The sequence below is a fragment of the Alosa alosa genome, chromosome 7 (assembly GCF_017589495.1).
Source record: "Alosa alosa isolate M-15738 ecotype Scorff River chromosome 7, AALO_Geno_1.1, whole genome shotgun sequence".
In the NCBI taxonomy this organism is placed as follows: Eukaryota; Metazoa; Chordata; class Actinopteri; order Clupeiformes; family Clupeidae; genus Alosa; species Alosa alosa.
The window spans coordinates 1,466,065-1,486,064 of record NC_063195.1 but is presented as its reverse complement, the minus strand read 5'-3'; the positions used below and the strand labels follow the sequence as shown (position 1 = coordinate 1,486,064).

The following is a 20,000-nucleotide window of genomic DNA, read 5'->3' as shown; positions in this document are numbered from 1 at the left end:
ACGTGTTTCATAATCTGAGCGTGCGTGTTTCGCAATCTGAGCGTGCGTGTTTCATAATCTGAGAGCGTGCGTGTTTCATAATCTGAGAACGCGTGTTTCATAATCTGAAACGCGTGCGTGTTTCATAATCTGAAGCGTGCGTGCATCTGTGTTTCATAATCTGGAGAGAGCACAACATTCGTGCATTTGCACATCCGTGCTTCATAATCTGAGAACATGCACAACATTCGTGCATTTGTAAACCCAAATGTGAACTAATGCATCCGAAGTTGTGCATCTGTGAAATAATTTATCATTAATAAAATTCTACAGATCGCTTTGATTTTCTTGCATCACTACAAGTCAATTAATACAAGTGCTCGAATCTGCTTCTACAAATGCACATCTCTCTCTAACTGTAGTTGTATTTGTGTATGCGTGCGTGAGTGTGTGTGTGTGTGTACTCCCGGTTCCAGTACGTATGTGTATTGTCCTTCCTGAGTGCGGTCCTGCCTATAACTGAGGTTGTATTTGTGTGTGTGTGTGTGTGTGTGTGTGTGTGTGTGTGTGTGTACTCACGGTTCCAGTACGTATGTGTATTGTCCTTCCTGAGTGCGGTCCTGTCTATAACTGAGGTTGTAGTTGATCATGGTGTCGATCAGCTCACACAGCTGCTGTTTCTCTCGGGAGCTGTACAGCTGGGGATTCACCTGGAGGGAGAGAGATGGTCAAACCATGCACACACACACACGCACGCACGCACACACGCCGAAGTTTAGGGGAGACGAGGTCCAGCAGAAGGCTGAGCATGTCCAGACACACACACACACTCACAGGGCGTAGTTTTGGGGAGATGAGGTCCAGCAGAAGGCTGAGCATGTCCAGGCAGAGGGTGGTCAGGGCCAAGCGACTCCGCATGGCCGGGGGAATCTCAGCCAACATGGCAACCACCGCATTCCTCATGTTCTGGAGTGCAGCCCTGAGAGAGAGAGATGAGAGAGAGAGAGATGGAGGGAGGGAGGGAGGGAGGGAGGGAGAGAGAGAGAGAGAGAGAGAGAGAGAGAGAGAGAGAGAGAGAGAGAGAGAGAGAGAGAGAGAGAGAGAGAGAGAGAGAGAGAGAGAGAGAGAGAGAGAGAGAGAGAGAGAGAGAGAGAGAGAGAGAGAGAGAGATAGAGATAGAGATAGAGAGAGAGATAGAGATAGGGATAGAGATGATAGTGAGAGAGAGAGAGGTACCTCATGGGTGGCTGGATGGGTAGTTGATAGTGGGGTGGGTGTGATGGGTGTGTCGTGTACCTCACCCCAGTGGCTGGATGGGTAGTTGATGTGGGGTGGGTGTGTGTGTGTGTGTGTGTATGTATATGTGTGTGTGTGTGTGTGTGTGTGTGTGTGTGTGTGTGTACCTCATAGTGGCTGGATGGGTAGTTGATGTGGGGTGGGTGTGTGTGTGTGTGTGTGTGTGTGTGTGTATATATATAATATTATATATATATATATATATATATATATATATATATATATATATATATATATATATATATATATATATATATATATATATATATATATTAGGGTGTGCATTGGCACTGCCCTCACAATTCGATTAGATTACGATTCACCAGGTAACGATTCGATCCAATTCGATTCTACGATGCATCAAAATTCTACTGCACACAACAAGGCAAATGTTGAGGTCATGGGGCAATACAAGCAGTCAGATATTGAACAGATTGTATTGGCTGCTATGTGTGTATTATCACTCTCCTGTATCTTTGACATAAATGTAAATGTAAATAATGGAATTATTTACACTTGGCCTTCAGTTGGGCATATTTGGTGGTGGGCACAGAGGCCACATGTCAGGGCACCAAGGCCAAAGTTAACTATACAGTAGTAGGCTATAAAAATGATCAAAGTTGTATTTAGCCTATTTACTGCAGTAGACCGGCATCACTGTAGCCTATGAAACATTACAAAAACATGAAACATGGCATATCACATAGCACTGTAAATCATCTGATCATCTAATATTTAGATATCTAGGATATACACTGTGTGCAAAATTATTAGGCAAGTTGTATTCCTGAGGATGTATTGTATCGTTTAACAAATACAGTTTTCCCAGTCAATCAAAAATGTTAATACACCTCAAATCTGAATATTTAACAGAGGAAAAGTGAGTTTTGGCTTCATCAGGAAAATATCTATGTGTGCAGAATTATTAGGCAACTATTAGTGTGCAGAATTGTTATGCAACTAAATGAAAAGCTAAAATGTTCCCATCTCACTTGTTTATTTTCATTGCTTAGAGTAAGAATAATACATAAACAACTCCGTATGTACAAATACACACTTCTGACATTTAAAAAAATATTCAGTGACCAATATAGCCACCCTTCTTTTCAATAACAGTCATGAGCCTTCCATCCATGGAGTCTGTTAGTTTTCTTATCTGTTGATGATCAACTTTTTGCGCAGCATCAACCACAGCCTCCCAAATGCTGTTCAGAGAGGTGTATTGTCTTCCCTCACTGTAAATCTCACGTTTAAGACAAGTTCTCAATGGGGTTTAGGTCAGGTGAAGGGGGCCATGTCATTATTCGGTCATCTTTAAGGCCTTTGCTGGCTAGCCATACAGTGGAGTACTTGGATGCATGTGATGGAGCATTGTCCTGCATAAAAATCATGGCTTTCTTGAAGGATGTAGACTTTTTCCTGTACCACTGCTTAAAGAAAGTATCTTCTAAAAACTGGCAGTAGTTTTGGGAGATGATTTTAAGTCCATTTTCAACTCTAAAAAGGTCCAACTAGCTCATCCTTAATAATAGCAGCCCATACCAGTACCCCACCTCCACTTTGCTGGCGTCTGACTCGAAGTGGAGCTCTGTGCCCATTAGTGATCCAGCCACGGGCCCATCCGTCTTGTCCATCAAGAGTCACTCTCATTTCATCTGTCCATAAAACCTTTGAAAAATCTGTCTTCAGATATTTCTTGGCCCAGGCTTGACGTTTCAACTTATGAGTCTTGAGTGGTGGTCGTGTTTTAGCCTTTCTTACCTGGGCCATGTCTCTGAGCACTGAACACCTTGTACTTACCTGGGCCATGTCTCTGAGCACTGAACACCTTGTACTTACCTGGGCCATGTCTCTGAGCATTGAACACCTTGTACTTCTGGACACTCCAGGTAGGTTGCATTCCTGGGCCCTGTCTCTGAGCACTGAACACCTTGTACTTCTGGACACTCCAGGTAGGTTGCATTTCTGGGCCATGTCTCTGAGCACTGAACACCTTGTACTTCTGGACACTCCAGGTAGGTTGCATTCCTGGGCCATGTCTCTGAGCACTGAACACCTTGTACTTCTGGACACTCCAGGTAGGTTGCATTTCTGGGCCATGTCTCTGAGCACTGAACACCTTGTACTTCTGGACACTCCAGGTAGGTTGCATTTCTGGGCCATGTCTCTGAGCACTGAACACCTTGTACTTCTGGACACTCCAGGTACAAGGATACAAGGAAGTTTATTGTCACATGCATATAGTTACTGGAAGTAAGAAATGCAGTGAAATTATGTCTGGTGTCAGCCTATTTGTGCATTAATGGGGGTAAAAGTGCAGTAGAAGAGGGGTTTAGTAGATTAAGTGGCAAGGGCTGCATAAAAAGGTGGGGGAGGATTGGGATTGGGTGGGGGCACCAACAAGGAGCACCCAAGAGCAACAGGGCAAGGAAAACTCCCCCCAAGGAAGAAACCTTGGGCAGATCCACGGCTCAAGGGGGCTAACCCAACTGCCAGGGTCTTGGTGTGTGTGTTGGGGGATGACAGGGGAGATGGGATAGTGTGCTGTGTATGTGGGGAGAGGGCAGTGTGCAATATGTGTGTTGGAGAAGCTTCCTCATGAGACAATGTGCTGTGTATTGGGGGGGGCAGTGTGCTGTAAGTATGTTGGGGATGTGTGTTGGAGAAGCTTCCTGATGAAATAATGTGCTGTGTATGTGGGGGGGCAGGGACTTACTATTGCAAGCAGAGTACTGTATGTAATGTATGTGAGTGATGACAGTGAAGATGTGTGTGTGTGGAGGGGAGTGGAGCAGTGACTGTGTGTGTGTGTGTGTGTGTAGTGTGTAGGTGGGTAGGTGGGGGCAGTGTGCTGTAAGTATGTAGAGGATGTGTGTTGGAGAAGATCCTGAAGACAATGTGCTGTGTGTGTGTGGGGGCAGTGTGCAGCAAGTATGTAGAGGAGGCTTACTGTAGCAAGCAGTGTGCTGTATGTATGTGAAGTGATGACAGTGATGATGTAAGTGTGTGTGTGTTGGGGGTCAGGGACTTACTATTGCAAGCAGAGTACTGTATGTAATGTATGTGAGTGATGACAGTGAAGATGTGTGTGTGGGCGGGAGGGGAGTGGAGCAGTGACTGTGTGTGTATGTGTGTGTGTGTGGGTAGGTGGGGGCAGTGTGCTGTAAGTATGTAGAGGATGTGTGTTGGAGAAGATCCACAGAAGACAATGTGCTGTGTATGGGGGGCAGTGTGCAGCAAGTATGTAGAGGATGTGTTGGAGAAGATCCTGAAGACAAGCAGTGCTGTATGTATGTGAAGTGATGACAGATGATGATGTAAGTGTGTGTGTTGGGGAAGGGGGGGGGGGGGTGGGGGGGGGGGGGGGGGGCAGAAAGGCTAGGCAATCAAGGACATGGGTAGATGGAGGAGAAATCAAAAATAATAAATAAAAAAGTGTGCAAAAGTTGGAGAAAGTCAGATATGTGTGTGTGTGTGTGTGTGTGTTTTGACGTGTGATGAAATAAGAAAATAAATAAAAGGTCTGTAGCATAGGGAGAGGGATGTAAAAGTGCTAAAAGTCTTGTAGGTGTGTGTGTGGGGGTCATGAGTGCTGAGGAGTGAATGAGTGCAAAGTCAGTATAGTGTGAGTTCAGAGTTGGGAAATGTTTGAGAGTGCTGAGGAGTGAATGTGTGCAAAGTCAGTATAGTGTGAGTTCAGAGTTAGGATGGCCTGGGGATAAAACTTCTCCTGAGTCTCTCAGTTCTGGCTTTGTGACTACATAGGCGTCTTCTTGATTTCAGCGGTAGGAATAATCCATTGTTAGGATGAGAAGAGTCCTTCAGAATCTTTTGGGCTCTTAGGAGTACTCTTCTGGAATAGATATCTTGTAGAGCAGGGAGTTGAGTTCTTATAGTACGTTCAGCTGAGTAGCACTACTCTCTGCAGAGTACTACAATCTCTAACTGTGGAGTTCCCATACCAGGTGATGATGCTACCAGTTAGAACACTCTCAACCGCTGAAGTGTAGAAGGCCTTCATGATGGATGTAGAAACTTTGAATTTCCTTAGCTGACGAAGGAAGTAGAGTCGTTGTCTGGACTTCTTCAGAACATATTGAGTGTTAACAGTCCATGTTAAGTCTTCAGTAATGTGGACACCAAGGTATTTAAAACTTGTGACTCTCTCTACAGGTTGCCCGCTGATCATTAGTGGGGTGTAACTGTAGTTCTGCTGCTGCCTTCTGTAATCCACTACCATTTCCTTGGTTTTATTGATATTCAGTGTCAAGCTGTTAGATTGACACCACTGTGCCACCTCATCAACCTGATCCAAGTAGAACTGTTCATTGTTGTTACTAATCAGGCCCAAGATCACTGTGTCATCTGCAAACTTGATGATGGAGGTATGACTACTGTTGGCTTTGCAGTCATGTGTGTAGATGTTGTACAGCAGTGGACTCAAAACACAGCCTTGGGGAGCACCAGTGCTGATGGTTAATGAGTCAGATGTCAGACCCCCCACTCTAACCACTTGTGAACGGTTGGTGAGGAAGTCAAATATCCAGTGACACAGGGTGGTGTTCAGTCCTAAGGCCTTCATCTTTGTGACCAAGGTGAGAGGTACTATCGTGTTGAATGCTGAACTAAAGTCAATGAACAGCATCCTCACATAATTCCCATTCCCTCCTCCAGGTGAGTTAAGGTGGTGTGCATGAGGTTTGAGATGGCATCCTCTGTAGACCTGTTGGCTCTGTAAGCAAATTGGGGGGTCAAGGAGGCAGGGAGGGATGAGCAGATAATGTTTTTCACAAGCTTCTCAAAACACTTCATCACTGTAGACGTCAGGGCTACTGGGCGGTAGTCATTCAGACATGATGGACTTTTGTTTTTCGGTACTGGAACAATAACAGACTGCTTGAGGCAAGTAGGAACTGTCTCTTGAGCCAATGATGTGTTAAAGATATAAGTGAACACAGGAGCTAACTGAGCAGCGCAGGATTTCAAAACCCTGTTAGAAATTCCATCCGGTCCAGTAGCTTTTCTACAATTTACCCTCCTAAAGGCATTGCTCACATCGACCTCAGAGACACAGAAAGGTGCATCCTCATTTGCTTCACATGCTGCAGCTAGTCCAATATAGTCTGTGTTTTTCATGTCAAAGCGAGCATAAAAGCATTAAGTTCATCAGGGAGGGCTTTACTCACATTCATCATAGGAGGGACTTTCTTTTCAAAGCCAGTGATGGTTCGGAGTCCTTTCCACACTCGTGCTGGATCACCCTCCAAGAAATCAGCTTCAACTCTGTCTCTATAGCCGCTTAGCATCTTTAATTGCACTCACGTAAACTATAAGATGCTGCTTTGTAATCCGTCATATCCCTGAAATAAGCCCAGCATTATAAGTCATGGTGCGTGTCTTTAATGCCGTTCTCACTTCTCTATCCACCCATGGTTTCTGGTTAGGAAGCTTCGGATCTTTACAGTTGGGATGATGGAATCAGTTAGCATATTGATGTAACTCAATGATACTTCCGTAAACTCATTGATGTCAGCAGAGTTCGTCTTGAACATCTCCCAGTCAACGTTGCTAAGGGCGTCCTGTAGCCTGGCTTCCGATTGGTCAGTCCAGCTTGACCTCCTTCGTCACTGGGGGTCCGTCCGACTTCTCTGTTTGTACATAGGCAGTAGGAAAACAGCGGCATGATCTGATTTTCCAAAGCTGGTAGAGACCGGCTTTGTAACTGTTCTTGAACTGTGTGTAGCAGTGATCCAGTGTGTTGTCACCACGTGTAGGGAAGTGAATGTGTAGGTGGCATTTCTGGGCCATGTCTCTGAGCACTGAACACCTTGTACTTCTGGACACTCCAGGTAGGTGGCATTTCTGGGCCATGTCTCTGAGCACTGAACACCTTGTACTTCTGGACACTCCAGGTAGGTTGCATTTCTGGAATAAGGCCGCACTGGATGTCAATGGGTTCCTGGTAACTTCATGTTTAATTATTCTCACGTCTCTAGCAGTTATTCTGCGCCTCTTTTTCTCCACATGTTTCTTGCAACCCTTTTGACTATTTGCAACAAAACGTTTGATTGTTCGGTGATCACGCCTCAATATCTTTGCTACTTCAAGAGTGCTGCATCCCTCTGAAAGGCATTTTACTATTTTTTACTTTTCAGAGTCTGTTAAATCTCTTTTTTTGGCCCATTTTATCTGGTAAAGCTGCTGCCTAATAATTATGCACACCTTGATATAGGGTGTTGATCACTATAGGCCACTCCCTCCCTCATTACAAATACACATCACCTGATGAATGCTAATTGGATTTAAGCATTAAGTTTATATAGCTTGGAGTTAGAAAATATGCATGAAAATGGCAATAAGGTCAAAATACTCACTTGCATAATAATTTTGCACACAGTGTATTTAACATTTATTTTATATTTGGTCTGTTATGAAATCATGTATTGAACATTTTAAGCACAGCTCAGTTTTAAGAAACTCAAATAGCATAGATGCATGCTTAACATTTTGTGATCATTAAGGCCACTTTCACAAACTCTTAGTCAGCTGTCCTCTGATCAGATACATCTATCTTGTATTTGGCCCATTATGAAATCATGTAGAATAATTTAAACCCATTACTTAAAGCCCAAATTTGGAGACATCCATGCATGTCGAAATTTGCTGCAAATTCGGGGTGTGTGTGTGTGTGTGTATACCTCATAGTGGCTGGACGGGTAGTTGATGCGGTGTGTGTGTGTGTGTGTGTGTGTGTGTGTGTGTGTGTGTGTGTGTGTGTGTGTATACCTCATAGTGGCTGGACGGGTAGTTGATGCGGTGTGTGTGTGTGTGTGTGTGTGTGTGTGTGTGTGTGTGTATATACCTCATAGTGGCTGGACGGGTAGTTGATGCGGGGTGTGTGTGTGTGTATGTGTGTGTGTGTATACCTCATAGTGGCTGGACGGGTAGTTGATGCGGGGGGTGTGTGTGTGTGCGTAGAGCAGGTGGAATGCGACGGGCAGGAAGGGTGTGTATCTCATGAGCGAGTAGTTCTGGGTGTGGAACACGTGGTCATTCAGAACGTCCGCGTAGCAGAGCCAGTCCAGCCCCTCACACACACCCCGCAGGCTGGGGTCCTTCAGCTTCATGTTCAGGAAGTTATCATACAGACCCTGAGGAGGACACACACACACACATTAATACACACACACACACACACACCGTGCAGGCTGGGGTCCTTCAGCTTCATGTTAAAAAGTTATCATACAGACCCTGAGGACACACACACACACACGTTAATACAAACTTTAATACACACACACACACACACACCCCGCCGACCGGGGTCGTTCAGCTTCATATCAACACACACACACACACACACACACATTGTTGTCACGTTACCAAAATTATGACTTCGAAGCGATACCTGCCATAAATATCATGATGCTCGATACTGAAACGATACTACGGCGAAATCCTAAGATATCTGGAAAAGAAAGGACTTATACCTCCTCCAAGTGTATTGAGTCATTTGTGTTGAATTCGGTGCACTTTTGTAGTGTGCAGGTCAATTCTGGGTTCTAAACTTCCTACATAATTATTATTTTTATAGTCAGTAAAATAGTAGGCCTACTTTGTGTGATTAAGTCCTTGTTATAGTTCATTTGTTGTGTTGTGTTTTGGCAATAAAGTAGCTTTAAATAGCCAAACTAGGCTAGATCAAGGTCAGTGTTGAAATTACTGCATGCAAATCACTGAATGCTATGCAGAGGGGCCTAATCTTTAGGCCATCTGATGTACAGTATAGGGCTTTGACTCCAAACTAATTTTAAAAATTAAAGATATTCAAACAAATTTTAGGGATCTCTTAATATTCGAACCTGTAGCCTATGGAAATATTTTTTTGTAAATGTATTTGGTTGTAAACATTTTTTTCAATTCAGATTCCAAGGTTTTTTTCAGGCCTGGTGAAGTAAAATCGCGAGCTCATTAGCAAGGCTATTATTGGTCATCTGGGCTCCTGTAGGTGACGTCAGCATCCTTGCTGGTTCGCGCTTAGTGAGCTCGCAAATAGACATAATAGACACTTTATTACTTTATTTTAAACTTAACCTTCCCCTGATTTTAATCACCTCAGTTATCAATCAAAGTAAACAGGGAAAAGAAATGGCATCATGAAAAACACTCAAATAAATAAATGTGAAGATAAGTCTGAATGAAAAGCAGCACTGGTTGAAGCCTGGAAATATTGTAAACAAAGTAGCCTAACGTTAGCTTAATTTTCAAGTTTATCGTAGTCTACTGGTTAGACTGTTCAGTTTCCCCACGTGTGTTTAAGTTTCAAATGAATACTTTTTCTCCTTGGGACAGGCCCGTTTGAGTCTTGGAAAATACTTTTCCATTTGCATCGGGATTGAGATGATTAGAACTTAGCAGTCAATTTGAATGCAACAGTTCAAATTCGTGCAGCGTGCTAATGATGCTAACCGGATTTAATAGCAATTTTATCGGTCTTACTGAAGACATTTAATGGTTAAAATATTATTAACACATATTCGAATATATTCGAATTTTAATATTAATAAACAAACAAACTTCGAATATGATTTTTGGGCAAAAGTCAAAGCCCTAGTACAGTATAGGCTACCCTAGGCCTTCCCGTGTTCATGGGATTTCTTTGACAGTTGCAAAGGGAAAAATGTGAGGATAGTCTTCTTTGCGCCCAGTGTACAAGTACGACGTTCCAACCACTCAGGTCTTCGTCAGATAGGCTTACACCATTACCTGTTGCAATATATCTGTGTGCATTACATTACGTCTATTTCTTTGATAACATGATTTGCTACCACGTAACAATGAGCCGCTATTATTATTAGGACTCAACACGCTTTGATGGTAATATGCTGTGGGCTTTAATTAGCGCATTTCGGGTAGCCTATCCTACATCTGGGCAATAATTATGACCGCCCGGTTTAAGCGGCGGTCATATAGGTTTAGTCAGATTTTTTCTTTTTTTTTTTTTTTTCTTTTTTACATGCCCAAATTTCCGTCAGTGAGTCCCAGGACACTGAAAGACCGGGTACACGAAACTTGGTGGGCATGTAACCCCACATGGATAGCATGGAACCATCGTTTTTCGTTTAGATCTGTAACCCCCCCGCTTGACTGGACCCCCCGAAAGGAGGGTAGGGCAGACACAGTTTTCTGTGAATATCTCGAAAACCGTGGGGTTTAGGAGGACCAAAACATTTTTTGTATGTTGATCTCAAGGGGCCATGTCAACCCATTCCATAACCACTCATTTCATGTATAGCCCACCTAGTTAAACACAAAAAAAGTAAAAATGAGGTGTTGTAATTGAAGGTATCTGTGACCTAACATAGTCAAAACTGCACGAAATTGGAAGTGTATGATCATTATGACACCCTCTGTATGCACGCCAAGTTTTGTGGAATTCCGTTCATGGGGGCCACACAATAAATTAATTTATGTTACTATACACCAACTGGCCTGTAGGTGGCGGAGACAGTTTTCTGTGAATATCTCGAGAACCGTAGGGCCTAGGAGGTCCATCTTTTTATGTATGTTGGTCTTAAGGGGGCATGCCAACCCATCCCATTAACACTTATTTCATGTATAAGCCACCTAGTTAAAATTAAAAAGCAAAAATTTGGTGTTTTCATCACAATATCTCTGGCTGACAAGGTCAAAACTGCCGCGAAATTAAAAGTGTAGGATCATTATGACACCCTCGAATGCATGCCAAGTTTTGTGTACTTTTCGTTCATGGGGGCCTTACAATAAAATAATTTATGTGTACATTTAGTGGCGATACACCAACAAGGATTCGGGACACTGAAAGACCGGGTACCACGAAACTTGGTGGGCATGTACCCCCACATGGATAGCATGGAACCATCATTTTTCGTTTTGATCTGTAGCCCCCTGCTGGACTGGACCCCCCTCAAAGGAGGGTGGGGCAGACACAGTTCTCTGTGAATATCTTGAGAACTGTAGGGCCTAGGATGACCATTTTTTTCCGTATGTTTGCCTCCAGGGGTCATGTTAACCCATTTCATGTGCACAAACAGATACACACACACACACATACATTCACAGTAATGTCACAGGCACAAACACAAGCACGCACGCACACACACACACACACACACACACACACACACACACACACACCATAAACATAACACAAACAATCAAAAATTTCTCAGAATTATAAACAGGCAAGATGGAGGTGGGGTTGTATAAAATTAATTTTACATGTGAAATCTATGAACTAATCATGTTTTGGTACTTGTTGTCTAGCAGATACCAGTGAGAATTGAGTGTGGATAATGCAATTTAGTGAGACAGTTAGAATCATATAGGCCTTTCAGCGTGATTTCTTTTTGTGGAAAAAATGTGCTGGACTGGGCGGCGGTCATATTTTGTACCGCTCTGCGGTACATCTAGTTATTAAACAAATTGCAGTCTACATGCCATGCCAAATATTACCAGTAGTACTGACCGAACATGAAATAGATTGTTTGGTAATGTTATTCTGGCGTGAACATTGCGCTTTCATCACGTTAGCACCCTATGATTACAGCTCGTTATGTCTCGTCAAAATTCATTGATGAAGGAAGGTTCGCTTTATCCCAGAGAACCATACTCGTTTCACTTTCACAAAACAGAAGAGAAGAACTTGGCACTAACCAAGTAGTCGTGTTTTCTATAGCATATTCGTTTACCTGTCGTTCTTTGAACTCTTTAAAAATGTTGTGATATGTCTGCGAGGTGTTTAGCCAAGTTCCATGCGTAGCCTAGGCTACTGCTTTTAAATGACTTTGAAACATATTTTACAAACGGGCCTCTGTGTACCCGATGGCTTGCCTTCACTATTCGCGATGTATCCGAAATAGTTCCAGATTTCACATCACCTTTTGTTTTATCCACAAGGCCGAGGACTGTCGACAAAGAACTATGTTTACGTTGCTGCGCACTCACTCACTCAGAGCTGCCTGCTTGACACGCCAACTTGCCTAGATGCGTGCAAGGAGCAGTGAGAGCAGCAGTTCACACAGACCGTTATTATTTTAATAAAGTATCGATTCTAAAAACGTCGGAAATCGTATCGTTTTTTGCGTGAAAGCATCGTGATACCTTTTTAGTATCGATACACCGTGCAACACTAACACACACATACAAATTTATACACACACCTGTGTGAGTTTTTCGTTCTCCCCCGTCGAGGACACCAGATGCAGGATGTGCTGTAGTCTTTGCGCTCCCTCATTAAGCCACGCCTCCTCCAAGGCCTCCGTGCCAATCCGCTTCCTGTAGAACACAAACAGCAACCAATCAAGGCCTGTGCCAACCACAGGTGCTTCTGGGAAATGTATGCAGTATAGCAACTAACCTGACAGGAAACAACACTGATCATATCACAGGTGCGTCTAGGAAATGTATGCAGTATAGCAACTAACCTGACAGGGAACATCACTGATCAAATCACAGGCGCTTCTGGGAAATGTATGTGTGTGTGTGTGTGTGTGTGTGTGTGTGTGTGTGTGTGTGTGTGTGTGTGTGTGTGTGTGTGTGTGTGTGTGTGTGTGTGTGTGTGTGTTTAAAGGCCTGGTTCACACAGTTCTTGTGAGCATCAGTGTATCAAAGCTGGTCCTGAGAGATTGCTGCAGGTCATTCACATGTCCAGTGAAGTACCCTTTCTGAATACAAGGGGGCTTTTGGAGCCTGTACTAGTCACTCTGACTGCTGTGATGGATTCTGAATGATTGTCTAAATGAAATATACATCAATGCAGTAACCACACACACACACACACACCTTGATGCGCAGCAGCTGGACGATCTCCTGCCACACAGTAAAGTGTGTGTGTGTTTGTACTTCTTGGTGCGTGGCAGCTGGAAGATCTCCTGCCACACGGTGAAGAGTGTGTGTGTGTGTGTGTGTGTGTGTGTAAGAGTGTGTGTGTGTGTGTGTGTCGCGTGTGTAAGAGTGTGTGTGTGCCTCTTGGTGCGCGGCAGCTGGAAGATCTCCTGCCACACGGTGAAGTGTGTGTGTGTGTGTGTGTGTGTGTGTGTGTGTGTGTGTGTGTGTGTGTGTATATATGAGGGGCCCTTTAGGACATTATTCAGAATTACCTCTCACACACCATACTGAAACCTCTCACACGCTATACTAAAACCTCTCACACGCTATATTGAAACCTCTCACATACGACGAAAGCGGCTCTCATATACACAACTGAAACGCTTTCATACACACATGTGAAACCTCTCCCACACTATACTGAAACCTCTCACACACTATACTAAAAAAAGAGGATTTCATATGTGTGTGTGTGAGAGCATTTCATATATGTGTGTGTGTGTGTGAGAGCATTTCATATGTGTGTGTGTGTGAGAGCATTTCATATGTGTGTGTGTGAGAGCATTTCATATGTGTGTGTGTGAGAGCATTTCATATGTGTGTGTGAGAGCAATCTCACTTGAACAGGAAGGTGTTGTCGTCAAACAGGAAGAGCGTCATTGCGCGCATCCAATAGGAAGTTGAGCACGTTTCGTGGGAAAGGGTAGCCTGGCGGGCCATCCTATATCATTGAAATGTATAGTCTGGCATCGAACCATTCACCTCGCTTAATCCAAGGGGCGGGCAGAGAATTGTCTTTCAAACTGCCTAGGCATGCAATAGGCCAGCACTACGACCATATCCGTATCCGGTCGGCAAAACGGCAAATACATCCTTTTTCGAAAGGAATGACTTAAGTGCATTGTGTTGCTCTACTTTCAAAGAAAAGCACAAGTCCAACTCCTCCAAAGTTGACGCCAACGCCGATTCAAACAACCGCTCTTCGTTCGCCATAGCCACCTTCCTTGTTGTTCACCGTCGCAGGACTGTCGCCATCCTGTTAAGCCCGCCTTAAGACTCTCTAACGAAATAGAGCGCAGTGATTGGATGAGGTCCACGGCGTCAGCCAATAGAAATCCCTATGGTTTAATACAGGTTACGACGTACAGGCTGAGCAAATGAATTTGCCGGCGCTAGGGTGCGTCTAGATTTCTAGGCTAGGTAGGCCTCTGACTAAGTTAAAGCGGATAGAACGGAAAACAGGCCGTTGTGTGTGGACAGCTGCTGGACGGGACGGTGTAAGAATAACGATTTTTTTAACTCTGAATTACTGTGTGTGACCCTGGCATTCGTTAGGACCGTACCACTGGAGGAGGGACCGCTCATAAACTCCCCTTAATTGTTGCAAATATAGACTATATAGTTGCGACTTCCGAACAGTTCTTGTGAGGGCTACTTTGTTAATATTCCGTTCTACATGTGGGCTGCTGAAGCGCCGCGAGGGTGCAGCAAATGAACTTCAGAAACAATATATTTAAGCTCACGACATTCAGACTGGCACAAAAAGTTATCGGCCACCGGGAAGTTCCCGAGGCTCGCGATAGCCAATCCGGGGTTGCATTCAAAGCATTAAATAACTTATTTTAACAGATATTGCAACTGCATGGTTAACTATATCATGAGGTTAATAAAGCTGGTTCCGAATTAGTCACTGAGTTAATAGCTTTATTTTGTTATATAGAAGTATCTAAATAACCTGTTAAAATGTACCAGAATTCAGGAAATTGCATGTAGTCCAAAAAAAACTTGCTGAAATGTCCCACCCACTTTCAGAATGCCTCCGACGCCCATGAACTGCTTGTTGAGTTGTTAGAGGTCTTGTTACACTTCTTATAGTGTCTGCTGAAGACAATATAGTGCTTAATAAGGCAGCTGCTTCAGTAAGGTTGTTGCTTGAAGTTTGATTTGACATGGTCAGCCATTCAATGATAGCGACACAGTAGACCCTTTCCCACAAAACGTGCTCAACTTCCTATTGGATGCGCGCGATGACGCTCTTCCTGTTTGACGACAACACCTTCCTGTTCAAGTGAGATTGGGCTCACACACACATATGAAATCCTCTCACACACACACATATGAAATCATGAAAATGTTCATATTAGTGTGTGAGAGCTTTCAGTATAGTGTGTGAGAGGTTTCACATGTGTGTATGAAAGCGTTTCAGTTGTGTATATGAGAGCGTTTCACTCGTGCGTGTGAGAGGTTTCAATATAGCGTGTGAGAGGTTTTAGTATAGCGTGTGAGAGGTTTCAGTATGGTGTGTGAGAGGTAATTCTGAATAATGTCCTAAAGGGCCCCTTATACATATATATATGTGTGTGTGTGTGTGTGTGTGTGTACCTCTTGGTGCGCGGCAGCTGGAAGATCTCCTGCCACACGGTGAAGAGCCCCTTGTTCTGGTCCTTCTGTCCGACACACACACTGGTCACCGCACGCTGGTCCAGCTGCCTCTGACCACGCCCGTGCAGGAACTACACACACAAGCGCGCGCACGCACACACACACAGACAAAATTTCAAAACAAAACAGCCACGCGCAAACATAAGTGTCATAAACAGACATGCTTTTGAAGGCAGCTGCTGCCCAGATAGATAGATAGATAGATAGATAGATAGATAGATAGATAGATACTTTATTGATCCCCAAGGGGAAATTCAAGGGTCTCAGTAGCATACAGACATAACACACAACATGCACTTACAGCAGAAATGGTAAACATAAGTATAAGTATAAACATATAACTAAACTCCACTGTACAATAAAGACAGTAGAAGATAAGACAGATAAGAAAACTAACTAAACTAAATACACTATATAAATTAAATTAAGAAAGTCCAATGTGCTTGAGGGTGATCAAGCATAAGACGCTTGTAATGTCCACAGCCTAATGTTTTCAGTAGTGAAAACATTAGGCTGTGGACATTAGTAAAACAGTAGTAAAACAGTAGTAAAGCAGTCAGTACTCAAACATGGAGAGGCAGACAGACTAAGCAGAGAAGTGTAGAAATGTCAATTGCATGTGTGTGTGTGTGTGTGTGTGTGTTACCTGCAGGGTGTTGAGACAGGCTCTGATGTCGTTATCAGTTTTCTCACAAAGAGCCATCAAGGTGCCAGTGTCTACTTTCATGCCCTGAAACCGAGAGATCTACACGCGCACACACACACGCACACACGACGCATGCACACACACACACACACGTGAGAAAATTATTCAATGAACATGATATACAAAGTGCAACTTGTGAATCAAGAGTTTATCATGGACGTGCGTGTGTGTGTGTTTAATGGGGAGGGGTTAAAGTGTGTGTGTGTGTAGTGGGGAAGGGTTAAAGTAAGTGTGTGTGTGTGTGTGTGTGTGTGTGTGTGTGTGTGTGTGTAGTGGGGAGGGGTTAAAGTGTGTGTGTTTATTACCTCCGCTAATCTCTGTGTGAGGCGCGAGGGTTGAGTCTGAGGGAAGGCCAATAGGAAGGCTTGCTGCCGCAGAGGTCGCAGTGCTGGGACATAACTGACAAAGGAAACAGCCAATCAACACTCAGATGGGACATAACTGACAAAGGAAACAGCCAATCAAGAGGGGGTGGGCTTACAGGTCATTACAGATGCAGATGATTGGCTATCGGGAAGAGGGGGCAGTCTTACAGGTCATTATAATGCAGATGATTGGCTATAGGGAAGAGGGGGCAGTCTTACAGGTCATTATAATGCAGATGATTGGCTATAGGGAAGAGGGGGCGGGCTTACAGGTCATTACATATGCAGATGATTGGCTATCGGGAAGAGGGGGCAGTCTTACAGGTCATTATAATGCAGATGATTGGCTATAGGGAAGAGGGGGCGGGCTTACAGGTCATTGCAGATGCAGATGATTGGCTATAGGGAGGAGGGGGCGGGCTTACAGGTCATTGCAGATGCAGATGATTGGCTATAGGGAGGAGGGGGCGGGCTTACAGGTCATTGCAGATGCAGATGATTGGCTATAGGGAGGAGGGGGCGGGCTTACAGGTCATTGCAGATGCAGATGATTGGGCGAAGGAGGAGGGGCTTACAGGTTGATGCAGATGGACAAGAAGGAGGAGAAGGAGGGCTGGCTTACAGGTCATTGCAGATGCAGATGATTGGGCGAAGGAGGAGGGGGCGGGCTTACAGGTCATTGCAGATGCAGATGATTGGCTATAGGGAGGAGGAATGATCATTACTGGGCGGGCCACAGGTCAGATGCATGATTGGGGCTGGAAGGAGGACTGGATCATGCAGATGCAGATGATTGGGCGAAGGAGGAGGGGGGGCTTACAGGTCATTGCAGATGCAGATGATTGGCTATAGGGAGGAGGGGGCGGGCTTACAGGTCATTGCAGATGCAGATGATTGGGCGAAGGAGGACGGTCTCTTTCTTCTTCTTCTTCTTCAGGGCGTTGGTTCCTGATTCGCCCTCCTCACGACTCTCCTTCCTGTTCAGAGTAGCCAATAGCACGCTGATGGCCGCCTAGACAGCCAATCAGAAACAAGCACATCCAGAGTTCAGCCAATAAGGTTCAACAAGAGGTGGGGTGCACACTTTAACCCAAGAGGTGGGGTGCACACTTTAACCCAAGAGGTGGGGTGCACACTTTAACCCAAGAGGTGGGGTGCACACTTTAACCCAAGAGGTGGGGTGCACACTTTAACCCAAGAGGTGGGGTGCACACTTTAACCCAAGAGGTGGGGTGCACACTTTAACGATAGATAGATAGATACTTATTACTGCAAAGCATGACACTCCTAGTTCCCCAAAGTGAATTAATAGGCCTTTTCACACTGCCAAAATTGGATTTTATGTACCAGAATTGCGGAACGACTTCCCTTTCACATAGACTGAGGCGGAACGGTGGGACAAAGTGTCTCGCCAAATTTACTACCAAGCCCCCTAGACATTTTGCAGAGTGTATTCGTTCCGGCACCAGTGTGAATGGGTCAAGGAGGATAGGGGAATCTGGGCGGGCATTTCAATGCTATGTCCAGCCCACCACAGGAGATTGCAAATAAATCTAACTGATTAAAAGCAGCAATAGCAGAGACAGCACATTATGTCAATCTTTAAATTCACAAAGTCTCCAGTCATTTAATGTCTGCTAGAGTTGACTGTAGCTCGGAATGCAATCGGTTGCCATAATAGGCTATCCTAAAATCCAGCGATAAAACAAAGCATGAACTCATGAGCGTCTGTCTGCCCTATATGTATATCCTCAGATTGTAATGCTTACAGATATCTAGGCGATATTTGTAACATATATTTTGTATTTGGCCTGTTATAAAATCATGTAGGCCTATTGAACAATTTAAACACATTGTGAACCCCAAAGTTGGAGACATGCATATAGACATTGCTGCAAATTTAAAACCGGATTACTCTGGAATGGCTAACTGTACAGGGGCATGCTTTACACCTTTGTGTTCGGTAAGGTCTGCTGTTTATTCTGATGTATGGTTTGTCATGTGTTGAGGGAAAGTTTGCAAAGTATTCCACCAAGATGAATGGGTAGGGAGGGGGGCGCAGAAAATATGATTAAATTAAAGTTACTTTTCTTGTGAACCGTTTACCACAACAACTAACCACTAACATCGTTTAAAAGCTGAGAAAAAGCTCTTCTGTGTGATAGTGATGTCTGTGATGAATAGGATACTTCGCAAGTAGTTCAGCAAATTTGGGTGGGACAGAAATACCTTTACAGAGCAGCAGCTCTGGCCATATCGGCTCTGGCTCACATGATACTCTGCTTTAAATGCATTATGGCTTCACTACCCAACACGCGAACAAGACAGAAAAGAAAAAAGAAACCAATGAGCTTATGTCACGATTTCCGATAGGCCCAGGCCTAGAGAAAATACAGCTATGGTAACCTAACAAGTAGGATTTGCTTTGCCTACACTGCTGTTTGGTTGTAAAAAACTTTGAGATGATCCATAGCCTACTCGCATTAACTGAATCTTATCAACCCGAACTGCGATGTTCCAAACAGAGTGACAGGATACAATGCCTAATAATCTCACTGCCTTTGGCATAACTGCTAATAGTGCGCCTAGGCCTACTGTTAAACACCTGAAAAATATTAAGCTGCTGTTTTTCTTTTCATGACGAAAGCACCAGGCCTACGCTTTGAATGATTTATGACTGAATGGAACGATTTATGCTTTTTAAGCGCCAGAACTGCTTATCACGGGCGGTGACAAGTTTACACCAATCATCATCTTCTAATGTATCCTTATGTTGAGATGTCCATTCTCTTTGCCCTAGGCTATCATTTGTCTTGTGAAGCATGTTTCAATTAAGACAGTACACAAGCTATTTTTATTGTTGTAATATTGAATGATTTCATGAATAAATTGCACGCAGACAGTAGACTACAGGATTACGGCTGATGGCCCCACTGACCAAGGCCACAGTAATAATATATAATAATAATAATAATAATAATAATAATAATAATAATAATAAAGCTTTATTTGTATAGCACCTTTCATACACAGAATGCAGCTCAAAGTGCTTTACATTTGAAGCATGTAACACAATAATAGTCAGTCAGTCATTATCAATCACTTTTCTTTGCTGTTTATGTTATACTCAGCAACATATCAAAAAATATAGAAAATGGCGCCATAAGACTGGGTAGCCTTAACCCTCTTACCCCCACAAGCACGCCATATATGGCAACTGTGGCAAGGAAAAACTCCCATATTCCAGGAAGAAACCTTGAGCAGAACCTGACTTAATAGGGGAGCCCATCTGTTTGGCTGGCTATGCCCCAATAGTAGCAGATGTAGAATCATCTGAAAAATGT

At 43.9% G+C, this 20,000-nt stretch overlaps 2 protein-coding genes across 2 annotated transcripts in view; both read right to left on the bottom strand.

Moving 5' to 3' along the window:
- The window catches only part of LOC125297244 (NACHT, LRR and PYD domains-containing protein 3-like), a 313,314-nt gene that overhangs the window by 272,383 nt on the left and 20,931 nt on the right, over positions 1-20,000 (bottom strand).
- Positions 1-20,000, bottom strand: part of chtf18 (CTF18, chromosome transmission fidelity factor 18 homolog (S. cerevisiae)) — a 30,515-nt gene that overhangs the window by 9,707 nt on the left and 808 nt on the right. The window contains exons 2-9 of the mRNA XM_048247132.1: positions 17,529-17,668; positions 16,597-16,690; positions 16,232-16,330; positions 15,526-15,656; positions 12,477-12,591; positions 8,188-8,426; positions 814-949; positions 559-689 (exon numbers count right to left, since the gene is read on the bottom strand). Coding sequence (XP_048103089.1) covers positions 559-689; positions 814-949; positions 8,188-8,426; positions 12,477-12,591; positions 15,526-15,656; positions 16,232-16,330; positions 16,597-16,690; positions 17,529-17,668 — 1,085 coding nt within the window. The remainder of the gene's footprint in view (positions 1-558; positions 690-813; positions 950-8,187; positions 8,427-12,476; positions 12,592-15,525; positions 15,657-16,231; positions 16,331-16,596; positions 16,691-17,528; positions 17,669-20,000) is intronic.